General features: G+C 41.6%; 2 protein-coding genes across 2 annotated transcripts in view; one reads left to right on the top strand and one right to left on the bottom strand.

The window, feature by feature from the left end:
• Positions 1-14,242, bottom strand: part of LOC124121057 — a 30,582-nt gene extending 16,340 nt beyond the window's left edge. The window contains exon 1 of the mRNA XM_046484006.2: positions 14,123-14,242. Coding sequence (XP_046339962.1) covers positions 14,123-14,148 — 26 coding nt within the window. The 5' untranslated portion in view covers positions 14,149-14,242. The remainder of the gene's footprint in view (positions 1-14,122) is intronic.
• Positions 14,243-17,276: 3,034 nt separating this feature from the next.
• The window catches only part of LOC124121059 (kelch-like protein 24), a 41,269-nt gene continuing 32,529 nt past the window's right edge, over positions 17,277-26,016 (top strand). The window contains exon 1 of the mRNA XM_046484007.2: positions 17,277-17,307. The gene's annotated coding sequence lies outside the window, so the exon portion shown is untranslated. The remainder of the gene's footprint in view (positions 17,308-26,016) is intronic.

Genomic DNA, 26,016 nt, shown 5'->3' with positions numbered 1-26,016 from the left:
CAAGTAATGACCCTACCAGTGCTATATCCAGGTAATCACCAATCAGTGCTATATGAAGGTAATCACCGAACTAGTGCTATATCCATATAATCACGCTACCAGTGCTATATCCAGGTAATCACCCTACCTTTGCTTTATCCAGGTAATCACCCTACCAGTGCTGTATCCAGGTAATCACCCTACCAGTGCTATATCCAGGTAATCACCCTACCAGTGCTATATCCATGTGATCACCCTACCAGTGCTATATCCAGGTAATAACGCTACCAGTGTTATATCCATGTAATCACCCTACCAGTGCTGTATCCAGGTAATCACCCTACCAGTGCTATATCCAGGGAATCACCCTACCAGTGCTATATCCAGGGAATCACCCTACCAGTGCTATATCTAGGTAGTCACCCTACCTTTGCTATATCCAGGTAATCACCCTACCAGTGCTATATCCAGGGAATCACCCTACCAGTGCTATATCTAGGTAGTCACCCTACCAGTGCCATAACCAGGTAATCACCCTACCAGTGGTATATCCAAGTAATGACCCTACCAGTGCTCTATCCAGGTAATCACCAATCTAGTGCTATATCCATGTAATCACCCTATAAGTGCTATATCCATGTAATCACCGAACTAGTGCTATATCCAGGTATTCACCCTACCAGTGCTATATCCATGTAATCACCCTACCAGTGCTATATCCAGGTAATAACGACACCAGTGCTATATCCATGTAATCACACTACCAGTGCTATATCCAGGTAATCACCCTACCAGTGCTATATCCAGGTAATCACCCTACCAGTGCTATATCTAGGTAGTCACCCTACCAGTGCTATATCCAGGGAATCACCCAAACAGTCCTATATCCAGGTAATCACCCTACCAGTGTTATATCTAGGTAGTCACCCTACCAGTGATATATCCAGGTAATCACCCTACCAGTGCTATATCCAAGTAATGACCCTACCAGTGCTATATCCAGGTAATCACCAATCTAGTGCTATATTCAGGTAATCACCCTATAAGTGCTATATCCAGGTAATCACAGAACTAGTGCTCTATCCATGTAATCACCCTACAAGTGCTATATCAAGGTAATCAACCTACCAGTGCTATATCCAGGTAATCACCCTACCCGTGCTATATCCAGGTAATCACCCTACCAGTGCTATATGCAGGTAATCACCCTACCAGTGCTATATCCAGGTAATCACACTACAAGTGCTATATCCAAGTAATCACCCTACCAGTGCTATATCAAGGTAATCACCCTACCAGTGCTATATCCATGAAATCACCGAACTAGTGCTATATCCAGGTAATCACCCTACCAGTGTTATATCCAAGTAATAACCCTACCAGTGTTATATCCATGTAATCACCCTACCAGTGCTATATCTAGGTGATCACCCTACCAGTGCTATATCCAAGTAATCACCGAACTAGTGCTATATCCAGGTTATCACCATACAAGTGCTATATGAAGGTAATACACCCTACCAGTGCTATATCCATGTAATCACCGAACTAGTGCAATATCCAGGTAATCACCCTACCAGTGCTATATCCAGGTAATCACCCTACCAGTGCTATATCCAGGTAATCACCCTACCAGTGCTATATCTAGGTAATCACCCTACCAATGCTATATCCAGGTAGTCACCCTACCAGTGCTATATCCAGGTAATCACCCTACCAGTGCTATATCCAAGTAATGACCCTACCAGTGCTATATCCAGGTAATCACCAATCAGTGCTATATGAAGGTAATCACCGAACTAGTGCTATATCCATATAATCACGCTACCAGTGCTATATCCAGGTAATCACCCTACCTTTGCTTTATCCAGGTAATCACCCTACCAGTGCTGTATCCAGGTAATCACCCTACCAGTGCTATATCCAGGTAATCACCCTACCAGTGCTATATCCATGTGATCACCCTACCAGTGCTATATCCAGGTAATAACGCTACCAGTGTTATATCCATGTAATCACCCTACCAGTGCTGTATCCAGGTAATCACCCTACCAGTGCTATATCCAGGGAATCACCCTACCAGTGCTATATCCAGGGAATCACCCTACCAGTGCTATATCTAGGTAGTCACCCTACCAGTGCCATAACCAGGTAATCACCCTACCAGTGGTATATCCAAGTAATGACCCTACCAGTGCTCTATCCAGGTAATCACCAATCTAGTGCTATATCCATGTAATCACCCTATAAGTGCTATATCCATGTAATCACCGAACTAGTGCTATATCCAGGTAATCACCCTACCAGTGTTTTTTCCAGGTAATGACCGAACTAGTGCTCTATCCAGGTAATCACGCTACCAGTGCTATATCCAGGTAATCACCCTACCTTTGCTATATCCAGGTAATCACCCTACCAGTGCTATATCCAGGTAATCACCCTACCAGTGCTATATCCAGGTATTCACCCTACCAGTGCTATATCCATGTAATCACCCTACCAGTGCTATATCCAGGTAATAACGACACCAGTGCTATATCCATGTAATCACACTACCAGTGCTATATCCAGGTAATCACCCTACCAGTGCTATATCCAGGTAATCACCCTACCAGTGCTATATCTAGGTAGTCACCCTACCAGTGCTATATCCAGGTAATCACCCTACCAGTGCTATATCCAAGTAATGACCCTACCAGTGCTATATCCAGGTAATCACCAATCTAGTGCTATATCCAGGTAATCACCCTATAAGTGCTATATCAAGGTAATCACAGAACTAGTGCTCTATCCATGTAATCACCCTACAAGTGCTATATGAAGGTAATCAACGAACTAGTGCTCTATCCATGTTATCACCCTACAAGTTCTATATCCAGGTAATGACCGAACCAGTGCTATATCCAGGTAATCACGCTACCAGTGCTATATCCAGGTAATCACCCTACCTTTGCTATATCCAGGGAATCACCCAAACAGTCCTATATCCAGGTAATCACCCTACCAGTGTTATATCTAGGTAGTCACCCTACCAGTGATATATCCAGGTAATCACCCTACCAGTGCTATATCCAAGTAATGACCCTACCAGTGCTATATCCAGGTAATCACCAATCTAGTGCTATATTCAGGTAATCACCCTATAAGTGCTATATCCAGGTAATCACAGAACTAGTGCTCTATCCATGTAATCACCCTACAAGTGCTATATCAAGGTAATCAACCTACCAGTGCTATATCCAGGTAATCACCCTACCCGTGCTATATCCAGGTAATCACCCTACCAGTGCTATATCCGGGTAATCACCCTACCAGTGCTATATCCAGGTAATCACCGAACTAGTGCTATATCCAGGTAATCACCCTACCAGTGTTTTTTCCAGGTAATGACCGAACTAGTGCTCTATCCAGGTAATCACGCTACCAGTGCTATATCCAGGTAATCACCCTACCTTTGCTATATCCAGGTAATCACCCTACCTTTGCTATATCCAGGTAATCACCCTACCAGTGCTGTATCCAGGTAATCACCCTACCAGTGCTATATCCATGTAATCACCCTACCAGTGCTATATCCAGGTAATCACCCTACCAGTGCTATATCCAGGTAATAACGCTACCAGTGTTATATCCATGTAATCACCCTACCAGTGCTATATCCAGGGAATCACCCTACAAGTTCTATATCAAGCTAATCACCCTACAAGTGATATATCCAGCTAATCACCCTACCAGTGCTTTATCCATATAATCACCGAACTAGTGCTATATCCATGTAATCACCGAACTAGTGCTATATCCAGGTAATCACCCTACCAGTGCTATATCAAGGTAATCACCGAACTAGTGCTATATCCAGGTAATCACCCTACCAGTGCTATATGCAGGTAATCACCCTACCAGTGCTATATCCAGGTAATCACCCTACCAGTGCTATATCCATGAAATCACCGAACTAGTGCTATATCCAGGTAATCACCCTACCAGTGTTATATCCAAGTAATAACCCTACCAGTGTTATATCCATGTAATCACCCTACCAGTGCTATATCTAGGTGATCACCCTACCAGTGCTATATCCAAGTAATCACCGAACTAGTGCTATATCCAGGTTATCACCATACAAGTGCTATATGAAGGTAATACACCCTACCAGTGCTATATCCATGTAATCACCGAACTAGTGCAATATCCAGGTAATCACCCTACCAGTGCTATATCCAGGTAATCACCCTACCAGTGCTATATCCAGGTAATCACCCTACCAGTGCTATATCTAGGTAATCACCCTACCAATGCTATATCCAGGTAGTCACCCTACCAGTGCTATATCCAGGTAATCACCCTACCAGTGCTATATCCAAGTAATGACCCTACCAGTGCTATATCCAGGTAATCACCAATCAGTGCTATATGAAGGTAATCACCGAACTAGTGCTATATCCATATAATCACGCTACCAGTGCTATATCCAGGTAATCACCCTACCTTTGCTTTATCCAGGTAATCACCCTACCAGTGCTGTATCCAGGTAATCACCCTACCAGTGCTATATCCAGGTAATCACCCTACCAGTGCTATATCCATGTGATCACCCTACCAGTGCTATATCCAGGTAATAACGCTACCAGTGTTATATCCATGTAATCACCCTACCAGTGCTGTATCCAGGTAATCACCCTACCAGTGCTATATCCAGGGAATCACCCTACCAGTGCTATATCCAGGGAATCACCCTACCAGTGCTATATCTAGGTAGTCACCCTACCTTTGCTATATCCAGGTAATCACCCTACCAGTGCTATATCCAGGGAATCACCCTACCAGTGCTATATCTAGGTAGTCACCCTACCAGTGCCATAACCAGGTAATCACCCTACCAGTGGTATATCCAAGTAATGACCCTACCAGTGCTCTATCCAGGTAATCACCAATCTAGTGCTATATCCATGTAATCACCCTATAAGTGCTATATCCATGTAATCACCGAACTAGTGCTATATCCAGGTATTCACCCTACCAGTGCTATATCCATGTAATCACCCTACCAGTGCTATATCCAGGTAATAACGACACCAGTGCTATATCCATGTAATCACACTACCAGTGCTATATCCAGGTAATCACCCTACCAGTGCTATATCCAGGTAATCACCCTACCAGTGCTATATCTAGGTAGTCACCCTACCAGTGCTATATCCAGGGAATCACCCAAACAGTCCTATATCCAGGTAATCACCCTACCAGTGTTATATCTAGGTAGTCACCCTACCAGTGATATATCCAGGTAATCACCCTACCAGTGCTATATCCAAGTAATGACCCTACCAGTGCTATATCCAGGTAATCACCAATCTAGTGCTATATTCAGGTAATCACCCTATAAGTGCTATATCCAGGTAATCACAGAACTAGTGCTCTATCCATGTAATCACCCTACAAGTGCTATATCAAGGTAATCAACCTACCAGTGCTATATCCAGGTAATCACCCTACCCGTGCTATATCCAGGTAATCACCCTACCAGTGCTATATGCAGGTAATCACCCTACCAGTGCTATATCCAGGTAATCACACTACAAGTGCTATATCCAAGTAATCACCCTACCAGTGCTATATCAAGGTAATCACCCTACCAGTGCTATATCCATGAAATCACCGAACTAGTGCTATATCCAGGTAATCACCCTACCAGTGTTATATCCAAGTAATAACCCTACCAGTGTTATATCCATGTAATCACCCTACCAGTGCTATATCTAGGTGATCACCCTACCAGTGCTATATCCAAGTAATCACCGAACTAGTGCTATATCCAGGTTATCACCATACAAGTGCTATATGAAGGTAATACACCCTACCAGTGCTATATCCATGTAATCACCGAACTAGTGCAATATCCAGGTAATCACCCTACCAGTGCTATATCCAGGTAATCACCCTACCAGTGCTATATCCAGGTAATCACCCTACCAGTGCTATATCTAGGTAATCACCCTACCAATGCTATATCCAGGTAGTCACCCTACCAGTGCTATATCCAGGTAATCACCCTACCAGTGCTATATCCAAGTAATGACCCTACCAGTGCTATATCCAGGTAATCACCAATCAGTGCTATATGAAGGTAATCACCGAACTAGTGCTATATCCATATAATCACGCTACCAGTGCTATATCCAGGTAATCACCCTACCTTTGCTTTATCCAGGTAATCACCCTACCAGTGCTGTATCCAGGTAATCACCCTACCAGTGCTATATCCAGGTAATCACCCTACCAGTGCTATATCCATGTGATCACCCTACCAGTGCTATATCCAGGTAATAACGCTACCAGTGTTATATCCATGTAATCACCCTACCAGTGCTGTATCCAGGTAATCACCCTACCAGTGCTATATCCAGGGAATCACCCTACCAGTGCTATATCCAGGGAATCACCCTACCAGTGCTATATCTAGGTAGTCACCCTACCAGTGCCATAACCAGGTAATCACCCTACCAGTGGTATATCCAAGTAATGACCCTACCAGTGCTCTATCCAGGTAATCACCAACCTAGTGCTATATCCATGTAATCACCCTATAAGTGCTATATCCATGTAATCACCGAACTAGTGCTATATCCAGGTAATCACCCTACCAGTGTTTTTTCCAGGTAATGACCGAACTAGTGCTCTATCCAGGTAATCACGCTACCAGTGCTATATCCAGGTAATCACCCTACCTTTGCTATATCCAGGTAATCACCCTACCAGTGCTATATCCAGGTAATCACCCTACCAGTGCTATATCCAGGTATTCACCCTACCAGTGCTATATCCATGTAATCACCCTACCAGTGCTATATCCAGGTAATAACGACACCAGTGCTATATCCATGTAATCACACTACCAGTGCTATATCCAGGTAATCACCCTACCAGTGCTATATCCAGGTAATCACCCTACCAGTGCTATATCTAGGTAGTCACCCTACCAGTGCTATATCCAGGTAATCACCCTACCAGTGCTATATCCAAGTAATGACCCTACCAGTGCTATATCCAGGTAATCACCAATCTAGTGCTATATCCAGGTAATCACCCTATAAGTGCTATATCAAGGTAATCACAGAACTAGTGCTCTATCCATGTAATCACCCTACAAGTGCTATATGAAGGTAATCAACGAACTAGTGCTCTATCCATGTTATCACCCTACAAGTTCTATATCCAGGTAATGACCGAACCAGTGCTATATCCAGGTAATCACGCTACCAGTGCTATATCCAGGTAATCACCCTACCTTTGCTATATCCAGGGAATCACCCAAACAGTCCTATATCCAGGTAATCACCCTACCAGTGTTATATCTAGGTAGTCACCCTACCAGTGATATATCCAGGTAATCACCCTACCAGTGCTATATCCAAGTAATGACCCTACCAGTGCTATATCCAGGTAATCACCAATCTAGTGCTATATTCAGGTAATCACCCTATAAGTGCTATATCCAGGTAATCACAGAACTAGTGCTCTATCCATGTAATCACCCTACAAGTGCTATATCAAGGTAATCAACCTACCAGTGCTATATCCAGGTAATCACCCTACCCGTGCTATATCCAGGTAATCACCCTACCAGTGCTATATCCGGGTAATCACCCTACCAGTGCTATATCCAGGTAATCACCCTACCCGTGCTATATCCAGGTAATCACCCTACCAGTGCTATCCAGGTTATCATCAACCAGCCAGTGCCATTTTAAATACCAAACCTGCGGCATCTTCGTGTAAACACTCAATCAGTCCATGGAATCACACAACACGTATTATATCTATGTAATCTTTCCAATTAAATTAGAGTTGATCCGCCGTTCTCTGAACGTGATGTTGAGAAGTTTTCCTTTCATTTTAAAAAGGTAGATAACAGTTTGAAATGGCCTCGAAATCAGTAATCTTGATTATCAGGTTGTCAAGCCCGAGGTTCTGAAGGCGTATGAATTGGTCCCTGAAGCTTAGTGGCAAGCGTTTGGGTCTGCTACGAAAATGGATTATTCTGCTTTTTTGACAGGTGGTCTATTTCAAAGGAGGTCAATGGTGATTTTGATAGTTGGTTTTTCTGGAGGATTTTAAGCAGTGCGTGTCAACAAACATTCAGACATATCTTGATGAGCAGAATGTGTTACATTCGGCTGCTACTTTGGCTGATGATTCACCAACTCACAGGGCTAGTTTGGCTCATGATTCACCAACGCACAGGGCTACTTTGGCTGATGATTCACCAAATCACAGGCTGCTTTGGCTGATGATTCACCAATCACAGGGCTAGTTTGGCTGATGATTCACCAAATCACAGGGCTAGTTTGGCTGATGATTCAACAATCACAGGGCTAGTTTGGCTGATGATTCACCAAATCACACGGCTAGTTTGGCTGATGATTCACCATATCACACGGCTAGTTTGGCTGATGATTCACCAATCACAGGGCTAGTTTGGCTGATGATTCACCAAATCAAAGGGCTAGTTTGGCTGATGATTCAACAATCACAGGGCTAGTTTGGCTGATGATTCACCAAATCACACGGCTAGTTTGGCTGATGATTCACCATATCACAGGGCTAGTTTGGCTGATGATTCACCATATCACAGGGCTAGTTTGGCTGATGATTCACCAATCAAAGGGCTAGTTTGGCTGATGATTCACCAAATCACAGGGCTAGTTTGGCTGATGATTCAACAATCACAGGGCTAGTTTGGCTGATGATTCACCAAATCACACGGCTAGTTTGGCTGATGATTCACCATATCACACGGCTAGTTTGGCTGATGATTCAACAATCACAGGGCTAGTTTGGCTGATGATTCACCAAATCACAGGGCTAGTTTGGCTGATGATTCAACAATCACAGGGCTAGTTTGGCTGATGATTCACCAAATCACACGGCTAGTTTGGCTGATGATTCACCATATCACACGGCTAGTTTGGCTGATGATTCACCAATCACAGGGCTAGTTTGGCTGATGATTCACCAAATCAAAGGGCTAGTTTGGCTGATGATTCAACAATCACAGGGCTAGTTTGGCTGATGATTCACCAAATCACACGGCTAGTTTGGCTGATGATTCACCATATCACAGGGCTAGTTTGGCTGATGATTCACCATATCACAGGGCTAGTTTGGCTGATGATTCACCAATCAAAGGGCTAGTTTGGCTGATGATTCACCAAATCACACGGCTAGTTTGGCTGATGATTCAACAATCACAGGGCTAGTTTGGCTGATGATTCACCAAATCACACGGCTAGTTTGGCTGATGATTCACCATATCACACGGCTAGTTTGGCTGATGATTCACCAATCACAGGGCTAGTTTGGCTGATGATTCACCAAATCACAGGGCTAGTTTGGCTGATGATTCAACAATCACAGGGCTAGTTTGGCTGATGATTCACCAAATCACACGGCTAGTTTGGCTGATGATTCACCATATCACACGGCTAGTTTGGCTGATGATTCACCAATCACAGGGCTAGTTTGGCTGATGATTCACCAAATCACAGGGCTAGTTTTGCTGGGTTTACAGGCATGAGTTAGCAGGGTTACAAATCAGAATTTAATAAATCTGGTTCTGAGTTTGTTGACATTAAGTCAAGTTCTACTCCAGTTGGTTCTAAACATACTTCTAGTTTTTCGTCAGAGCCTGATTGTAGAGATTGCACAAAACATGTCATATCATTTCTGAGTGTAGTAATCTCGCTTTCAAGAACAGTCATTCTTCCCCGAAAGCTTTTGTAAATGTCAGGTTGCAGCCTGAGGAGATAGCTGTCGTGGATCAGTCACCAAAGTCTGTTGTTGTGCGAGAGGGGTACTTCCCTCATGTTGATAAAGGTTGCAGCCTGAGGAGATAGCTGTCGTGGATCAGTCACCAAAGTCTGTTGTTGTGCGACAGGGGTACTTCCCTCATGTTGATAAAGGTTGCAGCCTGAGGAGATAGCTGTCGAGGATCAGTCACCAAAGTCTGTTGTTGTGCGAGAGGGGTACTTCCCTCATGTTGATAAAGGTTGCAGCCTGAGGAGATAGCTGTCGTGGATCAGTCACCAAAGTCTGTTGTTGTGCGAGAGGGGTACTTCCCTCATGTTGATAAAGGTTGCAGCCTGAGGAGATAGCTGTCGAGGATCAGTCACCAAAGTCTGTTGTTGTGAGAGAGGGATACTTCCCTCATGTTGATAAAGGTTGCAGCCTGAGGAGATAGCTGTCGTGGATCAGTCACCAAAGTCTGTTGTTGTGCGAGAGGGGTACTTCCCTCATGTTGATAAAGGTTGCAGCCTGAGGAGATAGCTGTCGAGGATCAGTCACCAAAGTCTGTTGTTGTGCGAGAGGGGTACTTCCCTCATGTTGATAAAGGTTGCAGCCTGAGGAGATAGCTGTCGTGGATCAGTCACCAAAGTCTGTTGTTGTGCGAGAGGGGTACTTCCCTCATGTTGATAAAGGTTGCAGCTGAAGATGAGTGTTCCAATGTTAAGCCCTTTACCGTTTTAAAGGATACTGTTGCTCTTCAAACTCTGCTTTTTTATGGTAATTTGCCACTTCTGACACCAGCGAGGTATCGTTAGAGGGTTTTTGTGGTTTTACCAGTGCAACTGTCCATTTTATAAATTTAAAGACATATTTGGTGTCTGGGTTGGTCAAGGTGGGGGTTGTAGAAACTATGCCTCTTAAAGCTGTAGACTTGCACAATGGGAATGATTTGGTAGTGGGAGATGTTTGGCTGATCCTTTTGTTTGTCTTGAGCCTGGTACTTCGGAAAGTACTGAAAATCTTGAAAAGAAATTCACAGGTTTTTTCCTTCCTGTGTTGTTACTGTGTTGTGCCATGGTTAAGCAAACTTCTTCTGAGAATGATTCCAGTTATGATTTGGCTGGCACTTTTATGGATCATAGAGGGAGAGTAATAAAAATTCTGACAGTTTGGCTTTTGAGAAACCAGTTCTTGCCAACAGGGCACTCTCTTTAGAAGAAGCTGACAGGTTCCAGTTTGCTATTATTTCATGGATAGCCATTTCATGGCCGCCAGATGTACATGCTGAAAATGAATGGAATGTTTTCCGTCAAATTGTTAAAACCGAAAACACGTTTTGAGTTTGGCACATGAAACTCCTTTGGCAGGACATTTGGGTATAAGAAAAACTTGTGACAAACTTCTGTCCCATTTCTTTTGGCCTAATTTGCGGCATGATGGGGCTTATTTTGAAAACATGCCATGTTTGTCAAGTGGTTGACAAACCTAATCAGAAAATCCCAACCGCACCTTTGAAACCCATTCCAGCTTTTGAAGAACATTTCAGCAGGGTCATCATTGATTGTGATGGTCTTTTGCCTAAAAAGTCACGGAATCAGTACATCTTGTGTGCCTCCTCAAGGTTTCCAGTGACTATCTCTTTACGGAAAATTACAGCTCAGGTTATTATCACGGCTTTGGTAAATTTCTTCACCATGGTTGGTTCGCCTAGGACCAGTCAGAGCAGGGCTCTAATTTCTTGTCAGTTGTTTTCCAACAGGCTATGCACCAGTTAGTGGGCATAACTCTGTTTAAGTCTCGCGCATATCACTCTGAAACTCAGGGAGCTTTGGAGAGATCTCACAGACTCTTAAGAATATTAATTGAGTGTTTTAAGACTGAGAAGGAAGGCATTCATGTGTTGTTGTTTGTTGTGAAGGAGTCAGTCCAGGAGTCCTAGGTTTTAGTCCTTTTGGCATTGTCTTTAGTCATACAGTTTGCAGACCTTTACATTACTTGAAGGAGCATTGAATGGTCTGAAATGAGTTTTTGGAGTATGTCTCACCATTTGGGTCTTGGCTTTTAAAAGCTGGTGAAGTTGCCAGCGATAACTTGACGGAATCCCAGGACAAAATGAAAGTAAATTATAACAAAAAGTTCGGTTCTGGCGATAAAGTATTCGTGATTTTGCCAATCCCTGGACAACCATGACGGGGTAAGTACTGACGGAAATGTCAGTGATACTGACTATTTTGTACAAACACCAGGCCGTCGTGAAAAGACACAGCTTTGTCATGTCAATATGATAAGAAAGTATCATGAAAAAAAATGACATTGTACCTACTCATTGTGTTGCCACTGTTTCACTTGTGGATATTGTATGAGATTGTGATACTGACGAGAATTGTGACTTTGTCAAGTTTGATGGCATTGCTGACTATGCTTAACAGTTCTAATGTTTTTGCTAACTTGGATGCTAAGTTAGATCATGCCGTAGGACAAGGCATGGGTGGAAGCTATTTAAAAATTCCAAGTTCCACAAAACCACCACTCTATTGTGTACTGCCATTGTAACTGATGTGCAGTAATTTGAATCGATTTGTAAACCTAGTTAATTTTGTAATACATTTGTTGATTGTATACCGCTTGTTGGTTGTTGGTTTCACACTAAGCTCTTTTACATGCATATTTCTGGGTTAACATATTGTTTCAATTTAGGAATGGACACGTGGTTCTATGCTGGTTACACGCTAATCAGACTTGCCTTCTGCAAAGATTGAAGTCAGCATGTCATTGCCCCTGGGTGGTTCTATGCTGGTAACACGCTAATCAGACTTGCCTTCTGCAAAGATTAAAGTCAGCATGTCATTGCCCGTGAGTGGTTCTATGCTGGTTACACGCTGATCAAACTTGCCTTCTGCAAAGATTAATGTCAGCATGTCATTGTCCCTGGGTGGTTCTATGCTGGTTACAAGCTAATCAGACTTGCCTTCTGCAAAGATTAAAGTCAGCATGTCATTGCCCCTAAGTGGTTCTATGCTGGTAACATGCTAATCAGACTTGCCTTCTGCAAAGATTAAAGTCAGCATGTCATTGCCCCTAAGTGGTTCTATGCTGGTTACACGCTAATCAGACTTGCCTTCTGCAAAGGTTAAAGTCAGCATGTCATTGCCCCTGGGTGGTTCTATGCTGGTTACACGCTGATCAGACTTGCCTTCTGCAAAGATTAAAGTCAGCATGTCATTGCCCCTGAGTGGTTCTATGCTGGTTACACGCTGATCAAACTTGCCTTCTGCAAAGATTAATGTCAGCATGTCATTGCCCCTGGGTGGTTCTATGCTGGTTACAAGCTAATCAGACTTGCCTTCTGCAAAGATTAAAGTCAGCATGTCATTGCCCCTAAGTGGTTCTATGCTGGTTACACGCTAATCAGACTTGCCTTCTGCAAAGATTAAAGTCAGCATGTCATTGCCCCTAAGTGGTTCTATGCTGGTTACACGCGGATCAAACTTGCCTTCTGCAAAGATTAAAGTCAGCATGTCATTGCCCCTGGGTGGTTCTATGCTGGTTACACGCTAATCAGACTTGCCTTCTGCAAAGATTAAAGTAGCCTGTCATTGCCCCTGGGTGGTTCTATGCTGGTTACACGCTAATCAGACTTGCCTTCTACATAGATGTGCATGTCATTGCCCCTGTATATGAAGTGGTATATGAAGTACACATTTGAACCATATTTCTCTATCACCGACTTCTTAGACTGCCCTCTCTGTGCACGTTTAGGTAAATGCCCTTCCCGTGTGTCGTTACATCTTTCTTTGGCAACGTCTCACTTTGTTCAGTTTCTCTTCATCGTCATTGTATTAAAAAGATCCTTTTCAAAGGAAACTCGATAATTTTGTGCCAGATGTCCGTGTATCTCATCGCAAATGTCACTGTTTCTGTCAGCCACTATTTGTGTAACACAGCGTGAGCTATCGTCCCCACTGAGAGAAACCTCACACGACCTGCCCATTGTTCTCTGACTCAACGCTGGGTTAGTCAACCATGGCCACTTCGGTCCCTTCTTTAGGTATTTACACATATAAGATTATTGACGTACAGACGAATTCCCCCATTCGATCCATGTAATACTTTACATAGATTGGCTCTTGAAGTTGTCATTGTCCTTTTCTGCAACTGTGCGCACATGATATTTTCATTAATCAAAAGTTTGATGTAGCGTGACCTGGACAGACGTGGTCCGTGTACATGAAGTGAGCAGAAACAAGATCACGTGACCAGCTTTCTCTTCTGACTGCCATCAGTCAGACAAGAACCCGTATATATGAATACTGATAAACCGTCAGCAACATAATCTAATATATAGAAAGCGTCTTACCCTTTCACTTGTGACTTTCTCCCCATGTCCACCGTCTGTGCATGAAGCAGCTCCCCGTGCAGTGATGCATGACAAACAAGTCTTCTCTGTTCTCCCCGGAGCCCTCGGCTGACCCCGCTGTGTAATTATCGGCTGACGTATCGGGTGTTACATTGTGCAGAGGACATGTCGGCGATTGTTTCACAACATACTCATGGACAACCACAAGGAAACACATATCACAACACCAGAGTCAGGTTTACTGCTGATTAATCTCAAGAAATGCGCGTTCACAGAACCGTTGTCTACCCACAGCACAACATGACACTGACCACTCTCTACCCACAGCACAACATGACACTGACCACTCTCTACCCACAGCACAACATGACACTGACCACTCCTTACCCACAGCACACCATGGCACTGACTGCTGTCTACCCACAGCACAACATGACACTGATCACTCTCTACCCACAGCACAACATGACACTGACCACTCTCTACCCACAGCACAACATGGCACTGATCGCTATCTAACCACAGCACAACATGACACTGGTCGCTGTCTACCCACAGCACAACATGGCACTGACCACTCTCTACCCACAGCACATTATGGCACTGATCGCTATCTAACCACAGCACAACATGACACTGGTCGCTGTCTACCCACAGCACAACATGGCACTGATCGCTATCTAACCACAGCACAACATGACACTGATCGCTGTCTACCCACAGCACAACATGGCACTGATCGCTGTCTATCCTTAGCACAACATGGCACTGACCGCTCTCTACCCACAGCACAACGTGGCACTGACCGCTGTCTACCCACAGCACAACATGACACTGATCGCTGTCTACCCACAGCACAACATGACACTGACCGCTGTCTACCCACAGCACAACATGGCACTGACCACTCTCTACCCACAGCACAACATGACACTGATCACTCTCTACCCACAGCCAACATGGCACTGATCGCTGTCTACCCAGAGGACAACATGACACTGATCGCTGTCTACCCACAGCACAACATGACACTGATCGCTGTCTACCCACAGCACAACATGGCACTGACCGCTGTCTACCCACAGCACAACATGGCACTGGCCGCTCTCTACCCACAGCACAACAAAGTTTTTAAAAGAGAAATATAGAACAGTAAGGATTAGGGCTAGGATTAATTTTAGGATTAGGATTACGGTTAGATTTAACACCCAGAATGCTACTGAGGCATCAGGGTTAGGGTTAGAGTTTAGGGTTAGAGTTAGGGTTAGGGTTAGGGTTAGGGTTAGAGTTAGGGTTAGATTTAACAACCAGAATGCTACTGAGGTATCAGGGTTGGGGTTAGGGTTAGGGATAGAGGGTTAGGGTTAGGGTTAGGGTTAGGGTTAGGGTAAGGGTAAGGGTTAGGGTTAGGGTTAGGGTTAGGGTTAGGGTAAGGGTAAGGGTTAGGGTTAGGGTTAGGGTTAGGGTTAGGGTTAGGGTAAGGATTAGGGTTAGGGTTAGATTTATCACCCAGAATGCTACTTAGGCATCAGAGCATAACAGAAACAGGGTTAGGGTTAGGATTAGGGTTAGGGTTAGGGTTAGATTTAACACCCAGAATGCTACTGAGGCATCAGAACATAACAGAAACAGAACACAGGGTTAGTGTTAGTGTTAGGGTTAGGGTAAGGGTTAGGGTTAGGGTTAGGGTTAGGGTTAGGGTTTATGGTTATGGTTAGGGTTAGGGTTAGGGTTAGGGTTAGGGTTAGGGTTAGATTTAACAACCAGAATGCTACTGAGGTATCAGGGTTAGGGTTAGGGTTAGAGGGTAAGGGTTAGGGTTAGGGTTAGGGTTAGGGTTAGATTTATCACCCAGAATGCTACTGAGGCATCAGAGCATAACAGAAACAGGGTTAAGGTTAGGGTTAGGGTTAGGGTTAGGGTTAGATTTAACACCCAGAATGCTACTGAGGCATCAGAACATAACAGAAACAGAACACAGGGTTAGGGTTTGGGCCTAAGGGGAGTCATCTGAGCCTAGGCTCAAATAACTCTCGAGTCGTCTGAGCCTTGGGAGTCATTTGAGCCTCCTACACCGGGATACTCGAAATATGAGGCACACGTCTGCAGACAGTATATACACAAGATGTCAGGAAGGTATATTTGGAAGAGTTTACAGTTCCTATGACATGACATGATGTACATAATGTATTTATTTATTCATTTATTTACAATTAAATAGTTGTTTTAATTTAAGCATATTTGGGTTTTTAAGATATGAATTTAGAACAAATATTTTCCGTTCGTGCCACCTGCTTAATTCAATAGGTAAATGATGGCATGAAGTTCTAAACAAGAAAGTTTTAACAGATAAAAAGAAAGGCATAAATGATTAATACTTTTCAAGAACGAACTCAGTTTTTAATATGCGATATGTGCTAACTTTAGAAGAATGTGTAATCACTGCATTCCATGTTGCTTTGTCAGATAATCTTGAAGAAATGATAGATATAAAGAAATGAGGAAGACTTACTTGTTGGCCTAGCCAATAAAAACTATAGCCCGTTTCATTGAAAATACTTTCCAAACATTTTATCCATTTATGACAGCTGTTGTTTTGTACAGACTTCATTATGTAACATTTAATATATGATTCTTGAACATTTGTTCTTTGCCAGATAAGAGCTTAGCCCAACAACATACCATTAGATATTTAATCGAGTTAAGTAAAGGTACTCTTCAATGTTCTCCATATAACCTGTTCAAATGTGGTCTTTTCTCAGTGGGAAGTAATTTACATAAACGCTTCACATGAAATGAATCAATTTCAACAGTTTCTAAAACCCCAGTTTTCACAACCATATAATAGAATTGGTTTTATCATAGCATCGAGGAGATATAGTTGGCATTTTATTGATATATTGAATAATCTGCTTTTACGTAATATAAAGTACATGGCCTCAGTGGCAGATTCACGAAATCCGTAAGCACAAGCAGCCAAAGAAAAAACAGTATTTCCACAGTTCTAATAAGTGATTGATAACAATGGTTTATTCACTCAAGCGGGATTACTTCTTGAGGATTTAACCTAAGTCGCCAATCTCCTTGGAGATAATCCCAATGTGACTCTCAGCGCGCACCTGCCCTAGTGACCACGGGTCAGTCTGCAGTCACCAGCAGCTCACGCTGCACGCAGTTATCTTCAGGTAAACAACAACTTCGGTTCTTATACTCATGTATGCGCTATTGTGTTAATATATGTTTATGGCGAAAAGCAAATCTTTCTAAAACGTTTAAAAGTAGACATGTGGAGAACATTTCCAAATTTGCCGCATAAGTGACAAAAAATATGTACAATGCAATTCCCTGTTTTGACTTGTACCGTATGTTGTCGTGTTTTTCCAGGTGAACAACTGACTTGCCTTTGCATGTGTTTGCAACGGGTATCACCTTTTCGCGAACAACCGTTATCGTTACTGTGTTGAAGTATCTATATGGCGGGTGTTATAGCGAGTCATATACTCATAAAGTGTTCTCATATTGAGTCCTTATAGTGTTCAAAGTGTCATTATAGCGAGTCATGTACTCAGGCGGACGTCAGATAGTGTTCAATGTGTTTGTATGGCGATGCATGTACTCAGATAGACGTCAGATAGTGTTCAATGTGTCTGTATGGCGAGCCATGTACTCACTCCGGTGGCCATCAGATAGGGTTCAATGTGTTTGTATAGCGAGGCATGTAATCAGATGGACGTCAGATAGTGTTAAATTTGTCTGTATAGCGAATCGTGTACTCAGGTAGACGTCAGATAGTGTTCTATGTGTATGTGTGGCGAGCCGAGTACTCACTTAGGTGGACGTCAGATCGTGTTTAATGTGACTGTATGGCGAGTCGTGCACTCAGGTAGACTTCGAATAGCGTTCAAGTGCTTGTACAGCGAGTCTTGTACTGAGGTAGATGTCAGGTAGTGTTCAATGTGTCTGTATAGCGAGTCATGTACTCAGGTAGACGTCTAATAGTGTTCAATGTGTTTATATAGCGAGGCATGTACTCACCTCGGACGTCAGATAGTGTTCAATGATAGATAGATAGATAGATAGATAGATAGATAGATAGATAGATAGATAGATAGATAGAAAGATAGATAGATCATCTTTATTTCCTCCAATTGATGAAGATACATTGATATGAGATATTACGGTGTTCTACAAATGTATATATATAACACCTGATATATTGTATGTACAGGCAGTTTCACATCGTTATCAAATAATTATTTCATACTTTGAAGTTTACACTGTTTCTTTCATGCTAATTGGCTGAATGGGTAGTCACGGGATCTGATGTTTGGAGTTCACACACCTGTGACGGACAGACAAAGTTCACACGATGTGAACAATTTTGTGTGAAATTGATCGTGTGAACTTTTGCCGGAACTACTATCCTCGATCGTTGTTTACGATCAACTCGTTTTTCTTTTTTCTTTTTAATACCTGCATTTATCAGCAATATAATTAATTTAGTATTTTTGCCTGGTCTTGTTGCATTTCAGCGGACTTATAAATAAATGCTTTGGTTCTGGTGATTGATGTCATCTAGCTGCGACAGGAAACAAGATGGATTGTCCTTGCGGTGATTTGAATATGGAATGGCAATCTTTCAATACTAATAACGCAAGTGAAGAAAATTATTTCTGTAAAATTACTGATGTGAACGAAATTGATTTATTGAGCGATTTTGACTTTGATGCCTTGTTTTCGGAAATGACAGGAATCTCGCGACAACGAAAACAATGTCGTACCCTGCTCACATGAGTCCGCTGACAGAGCAAACGCGACTGCTCCTGATCAATCCCAAACTAAAACCCGAATTTACTATCGTATCGGGAAAAAAATCTGAGATTTTGAGAAACCATAAAACATAAAAAGGTAAGGAATGAAACTTAAATTTTTTTTTAAAAAAACATCCAAAAACGTGCCTACCTGTTTTATCGATTGGTCATCGGAGACGAGAAAATATCCGTAAACGGAATTAGAAATCTACTATATTCCGGTTTCTGAGTGCATTCTAGGCCGAGAAGCGGCGGCACATGAGGATTGACGCTGGCATCAGATCATACAGTAGGTCAATCTCAGGTGACAAGAAACACCAGCTAAGCAAAGTAGTACAGCACACGCGACAAATCCCAAACTCCAAATATAACACACCCTGACGTTGAAAATTCACAGAAAACACGCAAGTTTCAGAGCACTCGGTTCAATCCCTACCAGTCCATTCCGCATCGTCCGAATTGGTTTGCGATTATCCAAACACATGCAACACAATCATAAATCGGTGATATTCCAAATTTGCTAGTGCCATGAGAGGGTTCACGCGTCGGGGTGTTATCCATAACTGCTCCATAAACGTCATTTTCAACAGCAGTAATATATATATATTAAAGTATAAATTTTATCCTCATGCTCCCGTTCGACTCGAAATGCACCTCTTTACAAACTTATGTGACGTCATATATAAATCCGCGCGTGAAGGTTGACCTCGCCTCGGTGCATCGAGGTCATGTTTATATTTTTGTTCAACTTCCTGTAACCTATTTTTAAGATTTGATTTATCCCAAATATTGGTTGTGTAATTTGTTCAGAGAATGAAATTATGTTGACATATTTCAAGATTATGTTGTATATATTCAAAGAACTATTTTTCTTTGCGTAACTGAGTATGAGTAGGGAAACGTATGAGACCGAGAGCCGGCAAATACCGACAAAATTACATTGTTGCAATGTTCTTCGGCGAAGCCAGAGGACTTCTAATTTAAGCAAACATTGGTAGGATATTATTCGGCGAGACCAGTAAACTATAAAGTATGAAATTATAAGAATTGAACGTCAGTTTGGATGGGTTCATTGAAGTGTGAACGATTGAAAAGCGATGGAGGTTCACACAGTTTAAGCATCGTTTTTCAATCGTTCACACTTCAATGAACCCATCCAAACTGACGTTCAATTCTTAAATGTTTCTCAGTAGGTTTTTCCACATTGTAACAGTTTTACATACACGGAGCATTATATTTGTCCATAGATTGTATTCAATTGTCATAGTACTTTCTGTTGGCAAAGGTATCGTCATCATCGTTCCAGATACTAGAAAAAGTTGTCACATCTAGTGAATCAATAATAGACTCAACAAGAATATTTCTTTGTTGTTGAGTCTTTTTATAATACATAAACACATGTTTGATAATATCAAAAGCAAATGTGCCGCATAAACATTCATCAGATTGTATACTGTAGGTGCTAAACATAATAAATATGCTAAATCATAGAAGTGTTCCGGCCTTTCAATTGTTAGTAACCAAAGTCTGTGTACCTTAGGTGATCGTATAAGAGAGTATCGTTTAAGGCTTTCTCTTGAATGAATCTCTGCATGAATTACGTTATGGTCACAAACGCTTATTTGTTCTTTAACTCGACTCGCCCATGCATGTTTTGAGGGGAAATGAGAATAGGTGGTATAGGTGTTTATATCATTTTTTAGTTCATACTTGTTTACAAGTGAAAGCATGTGGTATACGGGTGACATTTTACATTTATCATCTTTTTCTTTAATTGTATCGAGTTCATACTGAACAGGTCTGGGCTGCAATCGTCTTTTAAATGCAAAGTTAATGCCACTATTACATAGACTTCCAAGGAATAAGCGAGCTCGTTGATCAATGTACGCCTGGAGAGAAATTAAACCCAGACAATCTCTGGTGACGACGGAAGGAGTGCGTCTAGACACTCCTTGAATCTTTTTACAAAACTAACGTTGAATAATTTCAAACATTTCGTATTCCTTTGGTGACAGTTTACCCCATACACTAAAAGCAAAAAATCCACATGGTAAAATTACCCTTTCCATATACGAACAGCTGGGATAGGATTTAAACCACCAAAGTATAATCCATGATTATAATTTATATTGACAAACATTCTGAGTTTTTCACATATTAGATGGGTACGTTCTAAGGTTTTCTTTGATGTACTTAAAAGCAATCAAGCATAAGTTACATTTTCCTTTTTAGGAAGTACTTGTGAACCAATGTAGACACATTGACACACAGATTTGCGAATATTCCCAAACAGTAGAAATGCACTTTTACTGGCATTATATTTCAAATGCCATCTATTAGCATAGGTGTATATATCATTCAGTAGACATTGCAGTCCGTCAGGGGAGCTGCTCAACAGCGTAGTATCGTCTGCTAATAGGATGCCGGGGGTATTACCCCATGGAAGACACAAACCACGCCCTGAATCATCAAGTGAATACAACAAATCGTTAATATATAGAGTAAAAAGCCATGCCGATAAAACGCGACCTTGACCAACACCTTGCTTAACATGAACCACATTTGAGGTAAAACCTCCAATGCTTACACATGACTGCATTGAGGTATATATTGTGCGTTAAAGTCGCCATAATTTTCCATTAATACCAAAGTTATACAATTTGAAAAAAAGACCATTAAGCCAGACTCTGTCAAAAGCTTTCTCGTTGTCGAGAAAAGCGCAATAAACTGGAGACTGCCTTTCGTTATGATAAGCTATGCTTTCCATTAATGTACACAGGGCAGTTTCTGCCCCAGCCCCTCTCCTAAATCGAAATTGAAAGGGATGGGGGAAGCCTTTAGATTTGTTTGCCCACTCTTCAATTCTATTCAGCAGAAGTCTTTCGAACAGTTTACTTAATACTGGAGTGAGGGTAATACCTCTGTAGTTCGTGGGGTCATCTTTACATTTACCATGGCCTTTATGGATGGGTAAAATCTTTCCAACGTTAAACATTTTAGGTACATATTAATGAGAAACAATTTTTTTTATAGAATATAACAAGGTGATGGGTAATAGAGTATTTAATATGTTCATTAACTATGCCATCGGGACCAAGCGACTTTCCACTTTTTAGACGTTTTATAGTTGTCAATAACTCATCAGATGTGAAAGGACAAATCAACGTGGAACTAACGTCACTGTTCCCTTGGTCATTATACGAATCATTTTCGAATATTCACATAATCAGTAAAATCTGAGTCAAAATTGATATCATGATTTTAGCATTGATAAATCCTTGAAATATTTGGAAAACAGATTACAAATTCCTTCCTGTGTATTACAGGACTCTTCATTATACACAAGCGTCTGGGTTTGTTCCTTCTTTCTTTTATATTTCTTGGTTTCTCTAAAGTACTCTGTTCTCTCAACCTCTGCTGCTTCATATATTTCCTGAAACTTTTCGTCTTTCAGCTTTTGTTTGGAACGGCGATGCTGCTTCGTAAAGATATGTTTTGCTCTTTTATACTCAATGTAATTTGCATCCTCTTTATCATGAGAATTACCATTATAGATCCATTCACCACGGCGTTGTCGCATTGAACGATGCAACGTATTTAAATTATCTTTTGTCCAGTATGGTTTTAAATGAGATTGGAATTTGAAGATGGTATACTTAGTTTAGCTGCAGCATGTAACGATTGTGGGATATAGTTGTGATAATTTTCAATGTATTCATGAGGAGATGCGTACTGTGTTTCGTCAAACTGAGCACATCTAAAATAGTTTTCAGTTTCATATCGGTATAACATAAAGTCTACGTCATTAGCTTGACGCCAGTTAAGATGTTCACCGCCATAGTGGCGTGGCTGGGAATATTTGACAATGGTCTGATACTGAGTATTGAACTCCAGTATCTAAAGTATAACCAACAACGGTACTAACATGTTGGAGGTTAATGAACACATCTATCATACTTCTAATAGTTTTACATTTACTTGTGAAGGTAAAAAAGCATTATCGTCAAGGGGTACGACAGAAATTAGATTCCGTTCAGTGAGCACTCTTTGCAGATATTTCGCTCTGCGTTTCAATATAATTCCATGCCGCAGGTCTGCATTGAAATCACCTAGAAGAATTGTATCCCCTTGATGAGAACATTCATCATAAATCTCTATTAAGTTCTTCTATGTATACACTATCTAATACGTTAGATGAGGGAAGGCGAGCAATGATATGCTCGCTTGAAGGTATACTGATTGCTGACGACCTCCGACATGTACTTTTACGAATAAATATGGCTATACCCCCTGCGCCTCTTTGAGATAAGCGGTCATGCTGACATTTAACATAGACGTTAAAGTCATCATCCAAGTCATAGAGTAGATATTCACGTGTGTCGTCTTGCCAGTGTTCGGTAATAACCAAAATGTCACAGCTCGTTAGTTTTGAGCGAATTTCACCTAAGCAATTCAATGCCCCACGCACATTCCACGTAATCATGCGAATGGTTGCCATTAGAACAAGTATATATGTCGCAAGTCTAAAATTGGTCATCTTCATTAGTAATGTTCAGCCTTATCGTCATTGTACCACACATTATTCGGTAGCCACTCACGACAGTTAACGTTTTCGGGCCAAAAGCAGTCATCATCCAAGATGGGGAAGGTAGGATTGCGTCGCCCTTCCCAGTGTTTCATGAGTCTCACATTTGTGATAGTTACATCACGATTCTTAGCATAGTCACATATAGCATCTTTAACAACGTCAAATGGTTCGTCAGCTCTGACATAGCTTAGGACGAGTCTTTGGTTTCTATTTCTATAGACACCGGCAAAAGACTTTTCCTACTGATTGTTGAATGTAACATTTCTTGACTTCTTTACATTGTTTACAGGTTAAGTTTTCTTTTGTCTGTCGACGTCGACGTCATCATGCTTGACAATGAGCGGCTCGGGGGAAGTGTCTTCAGAACTTGGGTCTTTACTGCCTGCATTGTCATGAGTCTGAGGTCTGAATGGGAGGCTTGGGAATTGACGAGAGTCTATACTCGTGTAATCGGTCCTCTGAATGGGTGGGGAAATAGGTCTGTTGGAATTTGGGCTTCCCTTCGTAACAGTCTCCGAATATAAAAGTTTGTTCTTGTGTTCACGCAATCTATTTTTCCATCGACAACGCGCACATTCTTGTCAATAGATATAATTGTTTCTTTCACATTTCCTCTCAATTCAAGTAACTCTGTCTTTTTCTGTTTGAGTTGACTGTTCATTTGAACGAAGTGTCTGAATCACAACCGTACACCTTTTCACTTCATCGCTCTTTTGATCATATGCACTGATTAACTGTAACATATCTCAGTCATATTTGTCTTGAAATTGATCCAGTTGTCTGCGCACACTGTCAAACTTCTTGTTCACATCTTCATGCAAGAACATTAGTTTCGCCAATACACTTGACAATATGTCCTTGTCCTTTTCCATAGCTACCTCAGTAGTAGGCTTCATACAGACAGACAGACAGACAGACATACAGACAATTTTATTCAGTAAGAAGGCCATAGGCCCATAATACAGACAATGGTTGATTGCATGAACTACGCATGCCAAGGAAGTAATCGATTTAAGTTTCTCTTAGCCGTTGGACTTTATATAGATATAAACATTTGTTATATACAACATCAAAGTTTTCTGATGAAATAATTTCAGTAAAAGATGTTACAGTTTGAAACTTGATATACTGTTTAAAAAAATATTTCTTAGGGCTGAATAAGATGCTAAAGATGTAAATACTTTGCATATGGTATCAATGAGTGATATGCCTCTATAATTGTTGGCATCATTCATATCACCAGACTTTAACAGAGGACAGATGATACTTTTCCCCCACACATCTGGAAAGTTACCACTCTCAAAGATTTTGTTAAATGTAATAACTAAAATTGGTGTAATTTGTTTCTCTGAAGACTTTAAAAATTCAGCAGCAATACCATCAGGCCCAGGGGATTTATTATTCCCAAGCTGGTTTATTTGACTTGATATTTCTTGTGCTAGAATAGGAATGTTAATTGTTAGATCATTATTGTCAGGGATATGGTACATACTGCTATCAAGTGCAAGATCCTGCCTAAAAAGAAGAGACATAAAATGGTTAGTCCATTGCTCAGTATTAATTGATTGAGTGACTGCATTAAATGGTTTACTATCCTTGAGCAGTTTCCAGAACAACTTTGGGTTGTCTCTTGCAGCTATCAGTTTTTCTCTTTGTGCTTCAAGAAATGAGTTTTTCTTTCTACTGAAAGCATTTTTAAACATTGATCTTAAGTGTCTAAAAAGTGAAATATCTTCCCCATGATCTCTGTGAGCTCTCAGGGCTTTGTATTTGTCATGTTTAATTAATTCAAGTTCATCGTCCCACCAGGGAGGCTGCTGATTTCTCCTGAAGTTAGAATTTAAACCATATACTTTTTTGGTGTGTTCTGCAGCTTCTTCATAATAACTGACTATACAAGATACTGCTGTATTACAATTATTATTAGCTAGTTGTAAGATATAATCATAATGCCCTACTAATATACCCTCAAGCTTGTGCAAGAAGGTTCTCCCAACTGCTTCCACCTTCCTTTTCCAGATTACAGTTGGAGTTACTCCTTGTATTACCTGGGGCTGGGGGTTGACTATATTTACCAGATGAGGTTCCCTGAATATTGAGTGAGAAGTCCGAGAATTCATCGGACCGTCTCACAAATGACTCACAAAACGCTATCAAGTCAAAATGTTCACAAAGACTTTTTACCTGAGATGTGGAGTTTTCATATTTTCGCAGTCCTTCTATATTTTACGAGAGAATATCAAATGTTGGGCCGTGGCCGCCACATCACTTACCAAAATTGTCAACATTGGGAGTTAACTCCCCTGAAGGAGGTGTGTCTCGGTTTGTGTTGCTTCCGGGTCCATACAAATCACTCCATGAACGATCGCGAAAAGAGGGCCTTGCATCACGATGCGTACCCCCACCTGTAGACACCTTCTTCACACACTTGTCTTGTCGGTCGTACATATATACCTGCCCTTCCACAATAAGCTTGTTAACACGTATCTTAGGTC

The sequence above is a fragment of the Haliotis rufescens genome, unplaced genomic scaffold (assembly GCF_023055435.1).
Source record: "Haliotis rufescens isolate VD_foot unplaced genomic scaffold, xgHalRufe1.0.p SCAF_11, whole genome shotgun sequence".
In the NCBI taxonomy this organism is placed as follows: domain Eukaryota; kingdom Metazoa; phylum Mollusca; class Gastropoda; order Lepetellida; family Haliotidae; genus Haliotis; species Haliotis rufescens.
Note: the sequence above shows the minus strand (reverse complement) of the source record. Positions and strands in the feature narration are given on the sequence as shown.